This window comes from Schistocerca piceifrons, chromosome 6 (assembly GCF_021461385.2).
Source record: "Schistocerca piceifrons isolate TAMUIC-IGC-003096 chromosome 6, iqSchPice1.1, whole genome shotgun sequence".
Classification (NCBI taxonomy): domain Eukaryota; kingdom Metazoa; phylum Arthropoda; class Insecta; order Orthoptera; family Acrididae; genus Schistocerca; species Schistocerca piceifrons.
In genome coordinates, this window is record NC_060143.1 from 402275642 (window position 1) to 402296936 (window position 21295).

General features: G+C 36.9%; 1 protein-coding gene across 1 annotated transcript in view; it reads right to left on the bottom strand.

Moving 5' to 3' along the window:
- Nucleotides 1-3966: 3966 nt before the first annotated feature.
- LOC124803349 (neural cell adhesion molecule 1-B-like) overlaps nt 3967-21295 on the bottom strand; it is a 68054-nt gene continuing 50725 nt past the window's right edge. The window contains exons 7-8 of the mRNA XM_047264534.1: nt 13808-14081; nt 3967-7536 (exon numbers count right to left, since the gene is read on the bottom strand). Coding sequence (XP_047120490.1) covers nt 7289-7536; nt 13808-14081 — 522 coding nt within the window. The 3' untranslated portion in view covers nt 3967-7288. The remainder of the gene's footprint in view (nt 7537-13807; nt 14082-21295) is intronic.

The window sequence follows — 21295 nt, forward strand, 5'->3', positions numbered from 1 at the left end:
TCTTACAGTATATGCCAAACAAACCAGATAAATTTGGTATAAAATTTTGGCTTCTTGTCAACATTGACTCAAGGTTTCTGTGCAATGGGTTCCCTTATTTAGGAAAAGACTACCACTGATCATGTTACCAGACTCATCCTGAAAGTGTAGTAATGAAGTTGATAGAGCCTGTTGGAACAATTAGACGATCAAGAAGAGGAATACTTAATGCTGTGAAGGCAATGAAGGATAATATTTACGACTCAGATCTCTTGACTCAGATCTCCTCAAACATTCCAGTGGCACTCTTATTGTATATCAAGGCATATGAAACAAGAATGTGCTTTTGTATAGCACTTTGCATTCAGAAGTTGAACTTTAAGCTGAAAATGCCAGAAACAATAGATTTCTACAAAAATACAAAATATGGTGTTGATTTGGTGGATCAAATGGCAAGAAAATACACTATTCGAGCTGGTACTCGTAGATGGCCAGTTCATGTATTTTATAATATTCTTGACTTGGCAGCTATCAATTCATGGATCATTTCAAGAAAGTAACAGGGATGAAGATCACTCATAAAAATTATATCCTGAAGCTAGCAGAGGAGCTTCATATGGGGTATATGGACTCGAAAATTAGCTTGGCATGAACAGAAGCTGAATCTGGAAACTCTGCGGAAGGAAATAAAATGAGGAGACAATGTCAAATGAAGAAGTGTAGGAATAAGACAAGTTACATCCGTAAATAGTGCAAATGGCAAGTGTATGGTTCTTGTTCAAAGGACATAACTAAGCTCGTTATTCGCACGAAGTAATGGCCGCTATTGACAGGGGATCTCAAGTCGATTCCGTATTTCTAGATTTCCGGAAAGCTCATGACACCACTCCTCACAAGCGACTTCTAATCAAGCTGTAGGCCTATGGGGTATCATCTCAGTTGTGCGACTGGATTCGTGAATCCTGTCGGGAAGGTTGCAGTTCGTAGTAATAGACAGCAAATCATCGAGTAAAACTGAAGTGATATCAGGTGTTCCCCAGGGAAGTGTCCTGGGACCTCTGCTGTTCCTGGTCTATATAAATGACCTGGGTGACAATCTGAGCAGTTCTCTTAGGTTGTTCGCAGATGATGCTGTAATTTACCGTCTAGTAAGGTCATCCGAAGACCAGTATCAGTTGCAAAGTGATTTAGAAAAGATTGCTGTATGGTGTGGCAGGTGGCAGTTGACGCTAAATAATGAAAAGTTTGAGGTGATCCACATGAGTTCCAAAAGAAATCCATTGGAATTCGATTACTCGATAAATAGTACAATTCTCAAGGCTGTGAATTGAACGAAGTACCTGGGTGTTAAAATTACGAACAACTTCAGTTGGAAAGACCACATAGATAATATTGTGGGGAAGGCAAGCCAAAGGTTGCATTTCATTGGCAGGACACTTAGAAGATGCAACAAGTCCACTAAAGAGACAGCTTACACTACACTCGTTTGTCCTCTGTTAGAGTATTGCTGTGCGGTGTGGGATCCTTACCAGGTGGGACTGACGGAGGACATCGAAAGGGTGCAAAAAAGGGCAGCTCGTTTTGTATTATCACGTAATAGGGGAGAGAGTGTGGCAGATATGATACACGAATTGGGATGGAAGTCATTAAAGCAAAGACGTTTTTCGTCACGGCGAGATTTATTTACGAAATTTCAGTGACCAACTTTCTCTTCCGAATGCGAAAATATTTTGTTGAGCCCAACCTACATAGGTAGGAATGATCATCAAAATAAAATAAGAGAAATCAGAACTTGAACAGAAAGGTTTAGGTGTTCGTTTTCCCCGCGCGCTGTTCGGGAGTGGGATGGTAGAGAGATAGTATGATTGTGGTTCGATGAACCCTCTGTCAAGCACTTAAATGTGAATTGCAGAGTAGTCATGTAGATGTAGATGTAGTTCCTGCTACTAAAGATGTGTAATTCACATCAGTGAGTGCAAATAAACTGAAGAAAAAGTCAGGCAGTATTTTACAAATACGTTGCAGTATGTGGATTTCGCAACAGATTTCATGACTATAAGTGAACCACAAAAAATATTACAATAATTAGTTTTATAATAATGAGTATACAATAAATGTGTCAGCTTCTTTACTAAAACAATTTGCAATAAAAACTGTGTTTGTTAATTAGATAAAATGTGTCTAAAAATTCATTCTTGTTTGTAATAAATGGAAAAAAATATTAAATTCAAGAGAAATTATTCAATTATTCTTATTTTAACTTTATAAAGATAAATTCCACTTTTGAATTGGCAGTTTTAGGTATACAATATGTTCTGGTAGTTCTAGTGTTGATGTATTATAGATGTATGTCCATGGTGTACATCTGCTGTCATTGATTGCCATTGTAATATCAAATGGTAAATAAATAATAAATAATACGTGTCCGAATATTCTGGGACATAGAGCGAGTCCTTCACTCTGCTGCAGTGTGTGCATCGTTTTGAAACTCTCTGGTGAGTGAAAGCGGTATACTCAACTGTGGCTCAAACCTGAAATCTTGCTTTAATTGAAAATACTGTTACCAACTGAGCAATGCAGGCATGACTCATGACCCACCTTCACAGCTTCACTTCTTTCAGTACTTTCCAAATTTCACAGAAACTCTCCTGCATGCCTTATCAAACTAACAAACTCTCCGGGAAGAAAGGGTTTTTTTCAGAATGAATTTTTCCCCTTTGAAGCAGAAAATTGTGTACCAGACGAGGACTAGAACTTACTTGAAATCATGCCTTCCACAGCAAATGCTCTTACTGAGTGGATTCAAGTCCTGGTGTGGCACACAGTTGTAATCTGCTAGAGACTTTCATTCTGTGACCTACCATATCAACCACTGGTGCAACTATTGGCCAGGGCTGAGAATGCAAATGGATGTAGTGATGATACAGGAGCAACAAATTAAGCAAAATTAAGCATCATTGCTAATAAAACTACAATACAGGGATTTAGAAACATTTTCCAGTGGGAGAAGAAATTTTTCAGTACATATAGACAGTCTGTCATATGGCAGCTGAAATACGTTTAACATTGCCAGTGCATGGAGCACAGCAATTTTTCCCTCGATGATGTGAAACCGTATTGCAGTGCAAACTTGATTGCCCCTGTAACTTTGTATCAGCTATTTATACTCAATTGTTCCATCTGGTATGGTACAGAGACATGTAAGATTCTTGCAGGGAGTAGTTGTCCTGGGACTGACAGAAATCTTTGGCACTGCATCTTGTCATTCTGTGAATATGCCTTTCTAATCTCACAAGAAGGTGTCTGGATGTGACAGAGTAGTTAGAGGGAGATAATCTAGACAGTAAGTCAGGTCTTCAAAACTTAACACTTGGTGAATGACTGTGTGATTGGACAAGGGAAATACGAAAATTCATGTATACAGTCTCCTTCCATACATCAGACAAACAACAAGTGTTAAAAATGAGCATGGTTCAGACTTTATGTAAAAGAACTTCAATTAGTTGAATCTTATTAACTTGCTTTAGACATACAAGATGGCAAGTTTTTCAGAAAGTGTTGAATAAATAACATTGTTATTGGACACTTAAAGTCATTGGCATCAAGATAATGATGGAAGACTATTTTCTTTAGTTATTGTGAAGTTGAAAGGCAGTTTAATGTGGATCTTCTTCAAATATCATATTTCAAATAAATAATTCCACAAAATTGGATGTAATTTGAGAAAGTTGCAGCAAGATATTTGTTCATTATTTCATTGGTTGGTACACAATAATAATAAAAATAATTATAGGAAGTTGTGAAAAAGATTCAGATTTTATGTTTTTATACTGATTTTATGGCCACATGTCCAACCATTCACCATTCACAGGATAAAATTAAAGAAAGTGCTTATGATTCAACAACAGAGATTACAGCATACTTGGAAAGCAATTGGGGTGGGGGTGGGGGGGGGCTTTTATAATATTAGAATAATCAGTCACTTGCTATTATCCAAACATATTTATTCATAAATGGACATTAAACAATAAGGCAAAGAAGGACTGCAGATTTTTTACAATATTTACAGTTAAAAAATAAAGAGTTATTCTTATATATTTTACAAATTCAACAGTAATGGAATGATCATGGAAGAAATAATTCCTCAGATTTTTGTTAAACTGTTTGCTACATACGTTTTAAGATTACTTAAGATAGTTATAAATACTTAAAACTTTTTGACTGAATAAAGCAATGTGTTGAAAATTGTGAGCAATTGCACAACCTGTCATCTAGGAATTTTTACACTTCCCTGTGATATAGAGAACATTAGTACATGTTTCAGTTCTATGAATACCAGAATACCAGTTTATTTATAACAATATATATTCTTAAAATTAAATTTTTTGGAAGAACTGTGAACATATAAAGTTTATGAATTCGATGAAATGCTCAAAAATGCTGTGAATATACAGTATTATTTTTAAATGCTATTGATTTAGACACAAGTAAAACAGTACTGATGAAAACAGATTTCAGAAAAGAAAACACAACCTGATATAAAATTTGCTGTTTGTTATTTTGTTCAGAGACATAACTGACTGTATCTATATTATTTCGAGACACAGAAAATATAAATGCTAAATGTGTTTTGTGAGAGAAGATGCTTATCTGTTTCAAAATTTACCATCTTTTCAGATTTGTGAATGAATTAATGTACTGTAATTTAGAACTTTTTTAGTATTTACTTCATTTCTCTATGATCACAGATAGTACAATAGCATAAGAACTGTTTAATTTCTGACATCATCCTTCCTTTTTGTATGATGGAAAACAGTTGTTAACTAAACAACAAATATTGAGTGGATGCTCTTTGCCATGTAAATGCAGCAGACAGTTGACTCTGACTTGATAATAAATTAAGTATTATATTCATTTATATATAATCTATATACACCATTTAACAATAATAATAGGCAATCACTGCAACATCAATGTTATTTTTCCATAAAATGTGAGACAAACTGAAACTATCTTTTAGTGCCCTTTTGGTGTGTTAAGTATAACACACAAGATGATATATTTGCTTTCCATATGGCATTACTCACACATAAAATTTCTGATCAGAACAAACATGGACACTGTAAACTGCAGAAATTTTAATGTACATCCATTTGCCTCTAGCTCACCTGTTGAATCAGGTATATCATTTCACTCATTTAAAATATACATCAAAGCAGATAGTATATGCAAGCATATGCACAGGAACACATTCAACATTTCTTAATATCTACATAACTTTCCCTGTGCTTATATAGTTAAACTAGTTTCACATGGTCTGACAAAGGTGATTCTCCAATTTTGTTCATACTTATATGAGTTGAGGTTCAGTGCCTGGATGTCAGTTTCCTAAAGAAGTATGGCACAATTCCAATAAAAAAAAAAAAACCTCACAAAATTACCTTTCAAGATTAGAAGATTTCTGAGTGCTGTTAAATACAAAATACTTGTAATGTGTTAACAAATTCTTCAGTAGGGAAAGAAAACACAATGTATAGTTGGACTGTAATCGTGAAGCCACTATCTTCCTATTAGCATAATACTTTTTTACTGCTTTACAATTTCATATTTGTTATCATACAGAAATGTTAATAAACAAATATTGATTTACAAATTTTTAATAAAGTAACATTTTTCTATTAATTACTTGTCATATCTTTTTAATTACTAATCATGTGAAAATAAACTAAAATTTGATACAGATCTGCTTTCTTTTTAAATGAAAAAAATGTATCCATTAAAAACACTGTTCATCCCTTAGAAATTAAAAAAAAAATTTGATCTTTCTCATTTTTGTGCCAGATTTTAATTTATTCTGAATGCTCACATTTTCATGCAAATGGTAATTAAAAAGAAACAAAATGTTGCTTTTATTGAAATTTATGATTCAGTATTTGTTAATTATCATTTCCCTTTGTTAATAGGTATGGAATTTTTAAGAAGTAAAAGAAAAGTTTGATGCTACTCAGATTTGAACCAGCAATATTTTGATTACAATCTGTTTTGCAGCATGTTGAGTTACAGACAAATTTGTTAAGTATAAATTTTTGGTACTTAACGAGTTCTGGAATCTTCTAATCTTTAAAGGTGCCATGACCTTTTTTTTCAGTTTTTCTTGTGAAGTGTGTTTTAGTGCTTTAGGAAATTGATGTCTGATCTCTGATCTTCAAATCTTGTAAATATGAATAAACTCTGGGAGCGCCACAGTGTAAGGTCCATTTGGGAGTATGAATCAGATTATAAATAAATTCAGAGACTTAACTTATTAAAAGAATGGAAAATGTTCCCCCTATCTCAGAGATCTATTTCTGCTTCTCTGGATACATCAAGGTAAGTTTCATAATATAAGAAAACTGAAATGTTACAGACATTTACAGTGAATAATAATGTATATCTTGTCTAATCACAGCACAAATACTTAAAGATAGCATCAATCAAAACTTCAGAATCAAACACTAAATTTTATAGACAAACAAAATGTATTTGAATGTCTAATTTAAATATGAGTTTACTTACAAGCAGTACCTTTGGTAAATAAATTCTTCTTTAATTAATTTTTACAGACAAAATTTTATGGTACAAAATAAATGAAGAAGTGTTAGTCCCTCTCATTTAATTTTTTTTCAAATAACATCATAAATTTCTTTCTTCAACAAATTATTTGCATTTGGCACATGTTAAACCGTAGCTAAAGCAAGACACAAGATGAAATTAAGTGCATTTCCACTTTCATCATTATAGAGAACTGATGTCAATAAAATAATTGAGTACAGAACCTCAATGAAGAGCACAATTTGCACAATTAAAGAAAAAGAATGAAGTCACACTAGGAGAAAAATGTGTGATTTTTTCCTCATAAGAGTGTAAATCTATGAAAAATTCTTGATTTTAGTGCAGTCTTTTATTTGCTGCAGTGGTCAGTTTTATACCATAACTTCACAATTTTAATTTTCATTTTAGAACTATCCAACATCACAATTTTAGCTGCCTTTTTAAAATAAATAAGAGAAAGAGATAGATCATTATTTAAATCCTAAGGAAATTAAAGTGTAGAGCTGAGTTTTTTACTAGTGAAACCAATTACCGCTACAAAAACTGAAACACTGCCATCATTGAGTTTCAGGAATTAATCATCAAATATTATTCAACAGTGAAACTCTGCAGTACAGAAACATCTTTATCTTTACCAGCTTACTTCCCTATTTCAACATTATAGTGCCACACTCGAATTTTTTTCTCACATATCACATATGAACACCTGGGGGAATGTTCACAGCTGAATAAAAATGTTCATAAATATGCCAACTCTGGAAAGAAAGTGACAAAGCACCAGGAGATATGAGGAGATGTCCACTAAATGCATACTTCGTGCAGAACTTGATGAAAGCAGAGTTTTTCTGGAGACTGTTGTTACAGAATGCTCTTTGGTGTAGTCGCTCAGACCTGCTTCATTTCTGGCAGCCAACCTTACAGTATACTTTGTATCCTGCATGAGTCCCTCTATTTTGTATGGTGGAGCTAAGAACAAAAAGTGATTTAGAAGATGTTCAAATAAATATCAATTCAGTTTTTTAAAAAAACAGTTAATACTTAACAACTAAGGCAAAACTCATTTCTGAACATTTAATTTGATTCTTTTGTGTCTAAAATATTTCTTTTTGCAGTGAGTACATATTTAATGTTGGCTTTGACTTATGACACAGGATATATCATCCAGTTTTCTATTATTCTGTGGATAACAATGTCTCACAGAAGGAACTGTCGCTAATCACCAGCATTCAGATCATTGCATGTCATTTCGGCAGGATCCATTTATTATTCTGTAAGTAATTAATTTGCTAGGAGTTTTGGGATTCTGCTGCTTAGTGATGCATTACTGGAACACTGGGTAGTATTATTTTTACATTTGTGTGCACTCCTGACATTCTGATTATGTTTTAACATGAATATTTATGTCACACTCCATGGCACTCAGTACTGTTGCCCGGTGTCATCATGGCAAATATAACTAATGTTGATATAGTAACTAAGCTAGAAAGTTGCATTTTTGAATTTTTGTGTTAGTTTATTGCTACTGATAACTTATCAAATACTGTTGAAGACTACTAACACAAACAATGCTACATGTAACCTAACAGATTGCTCTATATCATGCATTCCAAATTATAATTTCACAATATATTACTAAAAACACAGTGATTCTGTAGTAATGGTAATTTCTGCCTATCTATTTTGCCTTTTCTTTTAGTAACAATAATCAAACTGAATATTTAGCATGCTGCAGTGGCAACTGATGCAGTGTCAGCCCACTGCTCCTCATTGTTTGATACAAAGAGAAAATGACACCTAAAATCCACTAGTCTAGAAACACATAGGTTTATGAAGTGATTTTTTGTGTGTGTGTGTGTGTGTGTGTGTGTGTGTGTGTGTGTGTGTGTTGTGTGTGTGTGTGTGTGTTGCAACTGATGCTCACCCATAATAATCTGTAAGACTGTAGAACTATGGAGTATTTCCACGTGTTCTTTGATAACAATTGTTTTAGTTAACATTATTTCATTGTAAAAAATTCAATACTCAAAGTGACAAATATTATAGTCAAGCTAACAACAAAAATAGTTTGTTAAGCAACCAGGTGTTGCAAATGCATAATGAGTCAGCACTCCATGAAACTTAATTACATCAGTTGAGAAGGAGGTAAGCAAAATGTACTTTCTTCAAACATCATTACACCAAAGTTGATCTGAGGTACAAAGCATTGTGACATCCCAGAATTTTCATTGGTCCATGAGACTCAATTTACACAAGAAAGCCTGCACAATTATCATAACTCTCATATATAGTCAGATAATAACCCATGTGTAACACTTACATGAAGTCATCACAGACAATTTTCAGTAAACATTTGGATCTGTAGTGTGGGCAACTACTTACTTGGGCCCTACTTGTTGCCTCCTTGATTCAGGTAGCCAGTTTACAGACTGCTTTTACAAGAGCACCTGCTAAAATTATTGGATGGGGTATCCCATTGTATCAGAAGGAGAGTGCGATTACAGAATGATGTCACTGTGACAGACCTTGAAAAACCAGTATGTGCAGTGTAAACTTCTACTTTCAGTCCTCTGTACTCAGAGGATGAATTAGTTGTGAGAATTCTTGCAGTGGCCGCACACGTACAGAACACACAGCACACTTTCCATCAAACACAGGACACCCAACTTTGTTGATCCAAGCTGTGCAATGAAGTTAATGGTGCTCATTTTCAACTTTTATTGTAACATTTGTAAGAACAATAAAGGACTGAAGAACATTTAACATTATTTCATTCTCAGTCACATCCAGTGACCTCCTCAAAGCTCCTAACACACTCCAATGCTCTTATGCCTGGCTTACTGTTACTCATATTTGTATGTATCAAATTGAGTAGGGACTCCAATCCTATGGCTGTGGACATCCATGAACCATTTTATGTTTGCTACCATTGTACACCACAATTAATAGAAGGTTTTGAATAGTATAGTAAGTAAAGTTCAGCCACAGGTATGCATCATTGAAGAGTGTACACACAGAGTTTTACCATGCTGGCTGCAAGTAGTAGTGCAATCATATTGACTAGCCTTGTTTCAAGACACAATGGCAAAAACGTGGTAATTTACTGTTACTACACTGTTCCTCTATATTATTCAGGTAAGAAAGCAGTATTGTTAGGCAAGTTATACATGCTTCTCAGAATAATAGTGAAGTGTGGATTGTATTGCTCCTTTTCCATTCATCTACCTAATTAAACAGGAAAGGAAAGGAATGGAGAACAATGAAAAGCAAATGGAAGAGAGAAATAGAAAATGGAATCTTCTGGTTTTCAAAGAAGGAATTCCCTTATTGCTTGAATTTTCTCTGTAGAAAAGTGTGGGTGGGGCAAATAAAAGTGACCCAGATGAGTGGATATGATTGGGTGTGAATTTGTGGCAGCAATGACACGGGAGGAAAAGACCTACAGTTACTTCCAACAGGATGAAGCAGTTGCTCCTGCCCATACGACTGACCAAACCTTGGAGCACATTTACACAACCTTCATTCCTGACAGATTTGCTAGCAGAGTCAGTCTGATCACGCTCCAAGCTGACCACTCAGGGCACCTCATTTGTTAGTGGGTGATTAATTTGTGTGGGGAACTCTCAAGTCTAATGAGCATTACAACAAGTATCATAGTCTTCAAGAACTGCAGCAGAACATTTCAGATGAGTCTGCAACAATTCCAGCAATCCGGCTTCAGTTCGCCTTCAGCAATTTGCTGACCAGGGTGCCAAGAGATGAATGGTGGTCACTTTCAACATCTGCTGTTGTCAGGTTAGTACTGTATTTCCTTTTCTGTGCTGTATTTCTTTGTTGCCTGGAACTCTGTTTTCTGGGCCACTTGTATTTGCCACACCCCTTATATTTTCTCAAGCTGCAAAAGTAATTTTTGTGATAGCTATTAACAAATCAAAACATGTAAAAAGACGTGGCATGAGGAAGTATAAATCACGAAACTTGAGGGCATATCTGTGTGAACTCGTATCTACTTGAACACTTACTACTCTTGTCCAGGTATATTAGTAAGAGTCTTAAGTGATGGTATTATGTCTTTCTTAAGAATAAGAATGTGTTGCACTAGTTAATAAGTAAGAGCTTATGTAGCACAGGTGTATAACCAGAATGTAATAAAAGAAACAACTTTACTTAAAACATGATCTGGAATCAATAATAATGTCTGCAGATTGTCCTTCAAACAGTACAGTGGAAATCCATGATCATGGACTCCTTAATTGTCATTGGTTTGTTTGGGGAGATCAGGGCAGACCATTCTGAGTTCCAGACTTGCAGCGACTGATGCCATACCCATTTTCTGGCCAGCTTGGCCAACCACTCAGTTCATTAATTCCCCAGAATTCCTACATGACCAAAGTTCCAAACGAAAAGGTGTGGGTGTCCAGCTTGATGGAGGTGAAACAAGATTCCGTACAGCTGTTACCAGTGAACGAGGAGAGTAGCACTGATCTTTAGCCTGAAGGCTGCTAAGGGAGTCACTACGGATTAGGAGACTCTTGCAGTGCAAGAATGAATATGGCTAAGGGCTAGTTTGATGGACATCAATTCAGCAGTGAAGTCAATGCAGCCATTTCTCAGAGAGTGGAGTTCCCTGCACCGTGCATGTGTGTGTCCAAAGCCTGTTCATATGTTAACTGTTGAGCTATTGGCGTATATCACTTCTGAACCCAGATGCCTGTCAAGCTAGCCAAGAATAGATTTTGCATCTCTTCCTAGCTACAGAAGCCAGAGAAGGATGAGGTACGTCCAGGTGGGGGATGGCGACCGGTCTCTCTGGCAGGTGGGGAGCCATTGCTCTTGGAGTGAGTGCTGTGGGAGTACCAGAAGAGCCAGCAACCACCTGGGAGCAGGCATTAGTGGTGGCTTTGAGGCGTACCAGAGGAAAGCAGCACTGACACAGAAAGTGATGATGATGTGGCTGTAATGTAATACTGTGCCGTTTGTATGGGGTTCAGATGTTTATACTTTTTTCTGGGCACTTGATGTGTGAGGTTGTCCAGGGTCTAATACACCTGTATTTCCTTCTCAAGCTTAAAAACAGAGAAATCTGGAGAGTAGGGAGAATGGAGCTCACCACAGTTTACACAGAGGAAGGGAGGGATATAGAGAATGTTAATTTGCAATGGATGTTCACAATCTCTGCAGACAGGGGTAGCTGTGCAATGAGAAAACTTATGTCTGAACTTCATACACTTGAAGCATCTCACAAAAGGAGAAACATAGGGTTTCATGTCACACTGATAGATTCTCACTTTGACCTTCTCAGGCAATGTACGAATATCACCCTCAAAAGCCAAGATGAAGGCCGTGGTAGCAACTCTATTTTCTCTTGGTCCCCTATGGACACAATGGATGAAGTGCACACCCCATCACTCCAAGTTGGCATGTAGCTCATCGTCAAATTGTAAAAGAAAATCATGATAAGAATGATGCCCTGGACCACATTGAAACTCTTGTGGGGAGTGACAGTCACAGGAATATCATCCAACTTTTCACAAGAGAGCAGCACCTGTGAATGTCAGAGATAACGTTTTAATCAGGAGGAAATTGCTCTTCATCTTAGAGATGGCTGCAACTTCCCTGTATTTGTCTTCAATGTGTCAGACAAAAACTGATGGCTTTGTAGCCAAATGAGTGTCTCCATCAGTCCTGGTATGGACCAGGCATTAAGGGAAGTGCTTTGCTCCTTGTCATCTAGTCCTCTGTTCCTCCCACAGTATGGCCATGGAAGGGAAAGTGTTGGGATTTTGTTTTGTTGCATCATAAAAGGTCTTTCCATTCAAAGAGGGCATGAGACCACCAGTGGGAGAAAGTTTAAGTTGCTTCATGTGCGAACTATCTGCCATTGTATCACCAACTACCAACTCCGAGTGGGGGCTCTCCTGATGGGTGCCACCCAGCCTCAGCAATGGTTACCTGTCCAGTAATCCATTGCTGGGAGTCCCCATGCCCCAGTAATGGCACATACTTGATGGGGGTACATGCGGGGTGTGCAGCGCAGGCACCAACATTGCGATCCCTGTGTGGCCGGGGGACTATATACACTATGACTCCACCCCTCCCCCCTATCGTCACGGGTTGGCTACCGTGGTGAGTTTTGGGCATACTACGACAACACAAAGCAAGGGTGCTGGAGTGGAAGGGCACAGAGGTGGAGCATACACCACAGTGGGCGACCTTCCAGCACGACACACATGTCTGTAAAATTTGGAGAAGATGGCAGGTCAAATCCAGTAAGGAGTCGCTTTAATTGTTAATGGAAGGTGAAGATAGCACTGGGAGTGAAAATGGAAATCAAGACCAAAATGATGAACCAAGTCTAAGCAGCATCTGCAGCAAAAGGACCATCTGACAAAAAGTCGGAGGAGGTTGAAATGTAGGTTTTCAGCACAGAAGAGGAAGTAGTGCTGCAAAGGCTGGTGCCCCATGGTAGTGAAGCATGTGCTCACCAAAGAATGGAGGGCTTGAGGAATGGGAAGATTCACTGGATACTTAATGATAGTAATAAGCAAATGGGCAGCTACAAAATATGTGTTGCTGAGAAAGTGCAGAAGATCACAATTTGCATGTATTTCTGATTTTGTAAAATGGTTATGGCATTTTTTTATGTTGACACTATTCTCTGTGTCTGCATTCAGTCATGTATGGTAAGAAGTAAGAAAGACATTGTTGAGATTTCATTGATGACTATTGAGCCATTAAATCCTCATGGCGGATAATTAATAATGATAATTATAAAATAATCGAACATTGGAAAATCCAGGATGGAATGTAACAATACCAGAGAAGGAAAGTTGCTACTCACCATATAGCAGAGATGCTGAGTCACGATAGGCACAATAAAAAGATTCACACACTCATAGCTTTCGGTCATTAAGGCCTTTGTCAGCAGTAGACACACACACACATACACACACACACACACACACACTTGCAACTTGCACACACATCTGCGGTCTCAGGGAGCTGAAACGACACAGTGTAGTTTCAGCTCTCTGAGACTGCAGATGTGTGCTATGAGTTTGTGAATCTTTTTCCTGTGCCTGTCATGACTCAGCATCTCCGCTATATGGTGAGTAGCAACTTTCCTTCTCTGGTATAATTATAAAAAAAGACATTTTATCCAAAGGCAAAGTCCTAAACAATAACAGATATAATTGGGGTTTATCTCACTTATTGAGAAAGAATACAAGTTGATGATTACCTTCCAATTCCACAACATTAGCATTATTCCAGTTTGCCAAAGCTCCTTGCTGCACTAGAATGTACTCAACACGGTATGAAAGTATCTTCAAATCCCCAGCATCTGGTGCAGTAATATCCAAAACAATGGTATCATCAGTATGTTCCTTAATGCTAAATGTTGGAACTTCTGGCTTATTTCCTTGCTTTAGGCGGATTGTTTGTTCCCGGCTACCGAAATTATTTGTAGCAATGCATTTGTATTCACCAAAGGAACTTGCATTGTGTATCACCAACTGCAAAGGAAAGAAATAAAAATTAGTAAGTTTTTGTGGATTATGTCTGTGAAAATTACACACTTGTATAAAAAAGTAGCTTATTTCTCATAAGTCATTCCATACTTCTCTACATCATAAACAATGCAGAAATATACGTATTCTGCTATAGATGCGAGACATTTCAAAACACAAATCTGTGCCCATGATCTTCCCCCTCCTCCATCACCACCACCATACAGATCCAGATGGAAAATTATTAAATGTAATAGTGTAACTTTATGTCTGTACAAAGGAGTGAGGAACTTTGCTTAAAGGTCTGTACTGCAAGGATGCTTCAAATCTCTCTACAACATCACCTCAACATTACAGTACTACATCAACTCATAGGTAGCTGGTACTACTATTCATATATTCTTATTTTAATCTTAAATCCATTTGGACTCAAAACTTAAGTGGATTAGCTATGTTAACACTGTGTAAAGTTAATTCAATAATGGCCTGTTTCTTAGCCAGTTGTCTAAAATGATGCCCACCAACAATTATGTGACAGTCTGTATCTATATGCATAGAAATATGGGGATTTGCTGCAGATGTACACCGTAACAGAGTACTGCTGCCATAAGAAAGAAGGTTAAGGATTATACATCAAATGGGATGTAAAGATTCTTGCTTTGAAGTTTTCATTCAACAGATATACTTCACCATCTAATCCTTGTACCTTAAATTAATTACATTTTTTTTTGTTTCTGAGAAAGCTGTGATTAAATCTAGTAATATGTATGACCACAACACCAAGTCCAAACACAACTATCTTAGATACATGATTAAATTAAAAATGATATACCAGAGCCCATACATTAGTGGCCTCACATGAGTGCAATAATCGTCCATAGTCCCTGAAAACTAATAACAAAACAGCTCAAAAAAATTTGGAAGGTGTCTGTACACACTTAATGAATTATGAAGCAGTAACATTAAGAGCACACTGATTTATTTCATCACAGTGCACAACGGAGATAGATATAAGGTGTTTCAAGTGATTTTTTTCCTCTCTCTCTAATCAACAAGATCATTTTATAAAACATGGAGTTTATGCGTAGTGTGTGGTAAACTAAAGATTCTTGTTGTACTAATATGTGTAAACATGATAATGTATTTTGATAAACATTGTTTGATTGTTGTAATTACTACCCATAACCTATATGTATTTGGTGTTTGCAAAGGCCATAATCTTCATGACTAAATACAAAAATTTAAATAAATAAATAAATTTATGTGTAATGAGTCAAGTTATGTATCAACAGGAAGAAGCAGTCATTGCTGGCTGCTTCTGTAAAGTATACTGACAACACCTAAATCTTGTGGTAAACATTTTACATTATTAATCACTGAAATTGCTTACAGACTGCTCCTTTTTTATTTACAAGCGAGAGTATGGTTTATATCAGTGGAAAAACAGGTACTTTGAGAATAGCAGTACTCTTCCCCTTACATTACTTGATTACTGTTTTCATCCACTACTGTGTACTAAGCATTTTTACTGGTTTCAGGAGCCACTGTCAGCTGTCTGTACAGTGCTAAAGTTAATATCTGTTTAACACTTACGGCACGGTGCCCGTACACCATACGGGCGCGGCTGCCCTGACATTGGCGACGGCGCCCGTATACCGTATGGGCGAGCCTTTATTTGGCTCCGTAAGCGCGTTTAGCGCATCTCCAAAGCAGTTTCATCAACTAATGTGGACGTATTTCATTCTTCTTCCGCAAGAGGCAAGCACTTATTGGCTATCTCATCCTGGGAGCGGCTGTGAGCACTGCAAAGTCGAAGTTATCTGCAGTTCATTTACAGGTGTTTACGATCGCGAAAATATCGCGCAGCGAGTTGACGGAGGCAGAGATCTTAGATATTCTTTATAGAGATGAAGGATCTGAAGTTGATGATTCTGACAAAGAGGATTCGTACTCTCCAGACGAAAGTATAAGTGACGATTCAGGTATGTATATGTCTCAAATGTTCATAAACTGAAGAGCCCGTTTGCCCGAAGAACTTTGAGTGGTGGTAAAAGCTGTTTTTCCACTTGTTTATAGTGTCAACTGTCAACAGTTTTATTTTGTATAAAGAGAACACTAGGTAGAATGTATTACTAGTAGACTTTATTCACAGAGTGGGGAAGAAATTGGCTGAGAGGGGCGGAAATATTTTTCAGCAACAAGCCGCTTCATCCTCACAAATTGAGAGGACATTTGCAAGGCACTTTGCAGAGAAGGTCCCACCCACTGCAAACAAGGTGAATACTACTAGGTACTGCAAAGTATGTTCAGATAGGGAGAAGAAAGAGACGGGTAAGCGCATCAGGAAGGAAGTAGATGGTGGTGCAAGGACTGTGGCGTTGGCCTTTGCGTCCCACAGTGTTTCCGGGATTTTCACACGAAGGCTAACTACACCTGAACTATTAAAATACTCTAGTTTACAGGTACCGGCAGTTAGACAGTGAAGTGATATTTTGTTTTAAATTTAGATACAGTGATAATGGCGTTACTCAGGAGAGAGGTCATGTAAAACTTTTTTATCCACGATATTTTTGTGTTTTCTTTTTTTAATTATTACACCCATTTGTATTTTATATTGTACAGTAAACTCACTATCATGTAAAGCTCTTACCTTTTCTTTTTAAATGATGCAAGAACCATATTCCTATCATTTTCCTGTTCTTTGCTATCTAATTTCAAACATTCATTAAATATGCCAGTTCACAGCCAAGTGCCGGGTGTAAAGAGGGCAGCGTTGAAAGTGTTAATATGAATGTAAGTGATAACTGTAATTTACATCCTGAAGTCCAAATATTCTGATAATTGATAAATGGAGTGGTTGAAAAGGTACTCCTTTATTTTTTAACATCTGGGAATTTCCAATTTCCTGCTTGATGTCTGCTAGCAGTTTGTTCTAGATTATTTTCAGCTGAATATAAAATTTCATCCTAAACCCTAGATGAGGACAACAGTCACTTTACTTCCAATACTGTGATTGTGACTTTCACATTTCATTATAAATTTGCTTTTATAATTAACCACAAATATCATTAAGGAATAAATGTAGTGGTCCCTATACCTAAGAATCTCTAAAAGATGCAAGATGTTGGGTAATAAGACATTCCATGTCAAGTGATCAACACTGAAAGATATTCCCAGTTTGACTACCTTATGTACTTATTAAATTTGTACAGAATGTATCTAACGGACCTACACAAGCTTCTACCAAGTTTTACCTAAACATCTGTAACTTAATGTAAAAAGCCATTTTCAAAAGGGTCACTTTCTGTGGAACTGGAAGCACACAATAAAATCTTAAGGTTTAGCAAACCATTGTTCCTTACCTAATAGAGGTAGGATTCTGAAACTTGCTACCATGACACAATTTTTTGTCCACAACCCAGGAATAACGCAAATGTAGGTCAGAAAACAAATATACATGACACAATCACCCTTCAGACTTGTCTAAAAATTCTGTTGCAACTTATGTTACCCATATTTTAACAAGGATTACACAGCAAATGAAATACCATAGAACCAAGATAATTTGTAAGTGAATTGTCTTCATATTAGAAATTACTGAATTACAAACTTCCCTAGAAATATATTTGATATGCTGTCAGATTCTAAAGTTACTAAATTGTTATATAAATCAAATATTGCTTATATTTGATGCCAGGTATCTTAAAATTTACTGTTCACACTATTGAAAAGAGTAATTTAAGCCTATCAGTATAAGGTGTACCAGATGTAGAGCCGATATATGACATAATATATAGGGTGTATCATAATCAATGGTGTAGCTGTATACAGTTGAAAGTACACAATACTAGAAGCAAAAAAGTCTCAGTAAACATAGGGTCAAAACTGCATACCTTAAGAGCTACGAGCAATTATTCATCTTCGATGCTGCGAAACAAGTCTCTTCTACTGCAAGTTCTTTGCTTTCCATATTTTGGGAATTGGTAGGACCAAAACAAGAAAAAAAGTCCAGTAAGCATGTGCTCTAAAATGCATTCCTTAAGAGCTATGAGCACTTGTTCATCTTTGCTACTTTGAAATACATCTCTTCTAATGATCAAGTGCTCGTAACTTTTAAAATGTGTGTTTTAGTGCTCATGTTTGCTTGACATTTTTTTCTTATTTTGGTCCATACTACCACTTCCTAAAATATGGAAAGCAAGGAACTTGCAGTAGAAGAGATTTGTTTCACATTATCGAAGATGAAAAATTGCTCGTAGCTCTTAAGGTATACATTTTTGACCCTATGTTTACTGAGACCTTTCTGCTTCTAGTATCATGCACTTTCAACTGTATTTGTTTACACCATTAATTATGGTACACTCTGCATTTTGAAATTGCTGGCTTTGGTAAGGAAAATTCTGGTGAAGTGTAAATACTTTAGAAAGGAGAGAACTCACCAAATAGTAGAAATATTGAGTTGTCAACGGGCACACTAGAAAACTTACTAACTTTTTGAATCACTCAAAAAAACAAATTATATATATATATATATATATATATATATATATATATATATATATATATATATATAAAAAATAGAGGGAAACATTCCACATAGGAAAAATATATCTAAAAACAAAGATGATGTGACTTACCAAATGAAAGTGCTGGCAGGTCGACAGACACACAAACAAACACAAACATACACACAAAATTCAAGCTTTCGCAACAAACTGTTGCCTCATCAGGAAAGAGGGAAGGAGAGGGAAAGACGAAAGGATGTGGGTTTTAAGGGAGAGGGTAAGGAGTCATTCCAATCCCGGGAGCGGAAAGACTTACCTTAGCGGGAAAAAAGGACGGGTATACACTCGCACACACACACATATCCATCCACACATATACAGACACAAGCAGACATCTGCTCCCAGGATTGGAATGACTTCTTACCCTCTCCCTTAAACCCCACATCCTTTCGTCTTTCCCTCTCCTTCCCTCTTTCCCGATGAGGCAACAGTTTGTTGCGAAAGCTTGAATTTTGTGTGTATGTTTGTGTTTGTTTGTGTGTCTGTCGACCTGCCAGCACTTTCATTTGGTAAGTCAAATCATCTTTGTTTTTATATATATATATATATATATATATATATATATATATATATATGAAAACTTGCTAACATTCTAAATCTTAATTGAAACCTCTATTTTCATCTTTTTGTTATTTCAGTTACTGTGGAAAAAATTTGCTTCCATTTGTAAATTAATGTACACAAGCAACACACTAACCAAGCTGGAGTTCAGTAACATCATCATACACTAAGGGCAGGGCAGTGGGAAGGGGCAGCAGGGGAGAGGAATCCACTATGAAGTAATTATCCAAATGGAACTGAAATCAGTAGATATGGTGTACATGTACAGACAAAAAAGTGATTAGAGTTTCAGAAATATTGGATGACTTATTCAAGTGAAAGAACTCCACAAATGGAGCAAGTAAATAACCCAGTGGTTCACCTCGGGACCATATGCAAAAAGTTATTCAGCTTGACACTGATGAACAGAGTTGTTGGATGTCCCCCTGAGGGGTATAAAGCCAAACTCTGACCAATTGGTGCAGTAGATCATCAAAATCCTGAGATTGTTGTAGGGTCATGCCCATAATGCTCCAAAAATTCTCAATTGGGGAGAGATCCAGTGACCTTACTGGCCAAGGTACGGTTTGGCAAGCCCAAAGACAAGTAGTAGAAACTTTTTCCGTGTGCGAGTGGGCGTTATGTTATGGGACTGTAAGCCCAGGAACGATTACCATGAAGGGCAACAAAACAGGGTGTACAGTATCATCAATCTATCACTGTGCAGCAAGGATGCTGCATATGACAGCTGAAGGAGTCCTGTTGTGAAAAGAAATGGCACACCAGACCATAACTCCTCCTTGTACCGTATGCCTGGCAACAGTGAGGTTTGTCTCCCGCCTGTGTCTGGACACACCTTCAGCCTGGAATCTCATTGACTGGAGTAGAGTTGTCTTCAGTTATGAGTCCCGCTTCAAACTGAGTCTCGATGACCAGTGAAGATGGATCTGGAGATGGTGGAATACCTACCTGACTGTCGCCAATCATACAGCGTGACAAACAGGAGTGATGTTCTGGGGTGCAATTTCTTTTAATAGCAGGACCAATTTAGTTGTCATCCATAGCACTTTTACTGCACAATAGTATGCTAATGATATTCTATGCCCCCTTTTGTTGCCTTCACGGCAAGCCCTGCTGGGCTTACATTTCAGCAAGATAATGCCCACCCACACATAGTGAGAGTTTCTACTGCCTGTTTCTGCTGAGAGTTTCTTCATGTCTGACACACCCTGCCTTGGGCAGGGAGGTTGCCAGATCTCTCCCCAACTGAGAACATTTGAAGCATTTTGGGCAGGGCCCTCCAAGCAGAATGTATTTGTTTGTTGCTTTAGCATGCCAGTAAACTCGGTCACATAGTATACTTCACCCAGTTAATGAAAATCAAAGCCAATTACAGGAGATGGTAGTGATCCCTTGCTCCCAAACTGTAAATCCATTTTTGAAGAGTGTTTCCTGAGGAAAGTTTGCTTTTTTAATTATTTGTTTTGTGGCAAAAGGGAATTCAGTACCACATAAATATTCTCTTTAATACTCAAATAAATAACTCACTATTAAAATCTGGCATGTTTACCAGCCTGTACAGGCTAGCTTGTGCAACTAAATGTTTAACTGTACTTCCAAATCCATCACATGGTGATTTGTATGGCTAGTTTGAGAAAATTCCATTCTGCTTCAACATTAAAACCCCCTTCACAAAAAAATTAAGACAGTTCTTAAAATGTTTGCATGGGGCAGCAGAACCATCATCAAAATATTGAATATCCTTCTTCCATGTTGGTGCACTTAAGTAACTTGATCAGTTGATCCAAAAAGACATGTGCTGCAACTGTATCATGTCATCAATCACTGATTCATTATGCAATTTCTGATTCATTAGGTAATCACTGATTCATTACCTATGTAGTAAATGACAAATGGGTGCAATGTTACAGTGAAACATGCAGCTGTAAAACTGTTTGACAGTCTACCCATCGAAATAAAATGTCTTACGTAGAGCAGAAGTGTTCCCAAATGTAAATTCAAGACTTTCCTCCTTAGTAACTCTTATATAGTTTAGGAATTCTTGAACAGAAACAATTAGTTATTTTTACAGAAAAACCTATAAATAGCCAGTAT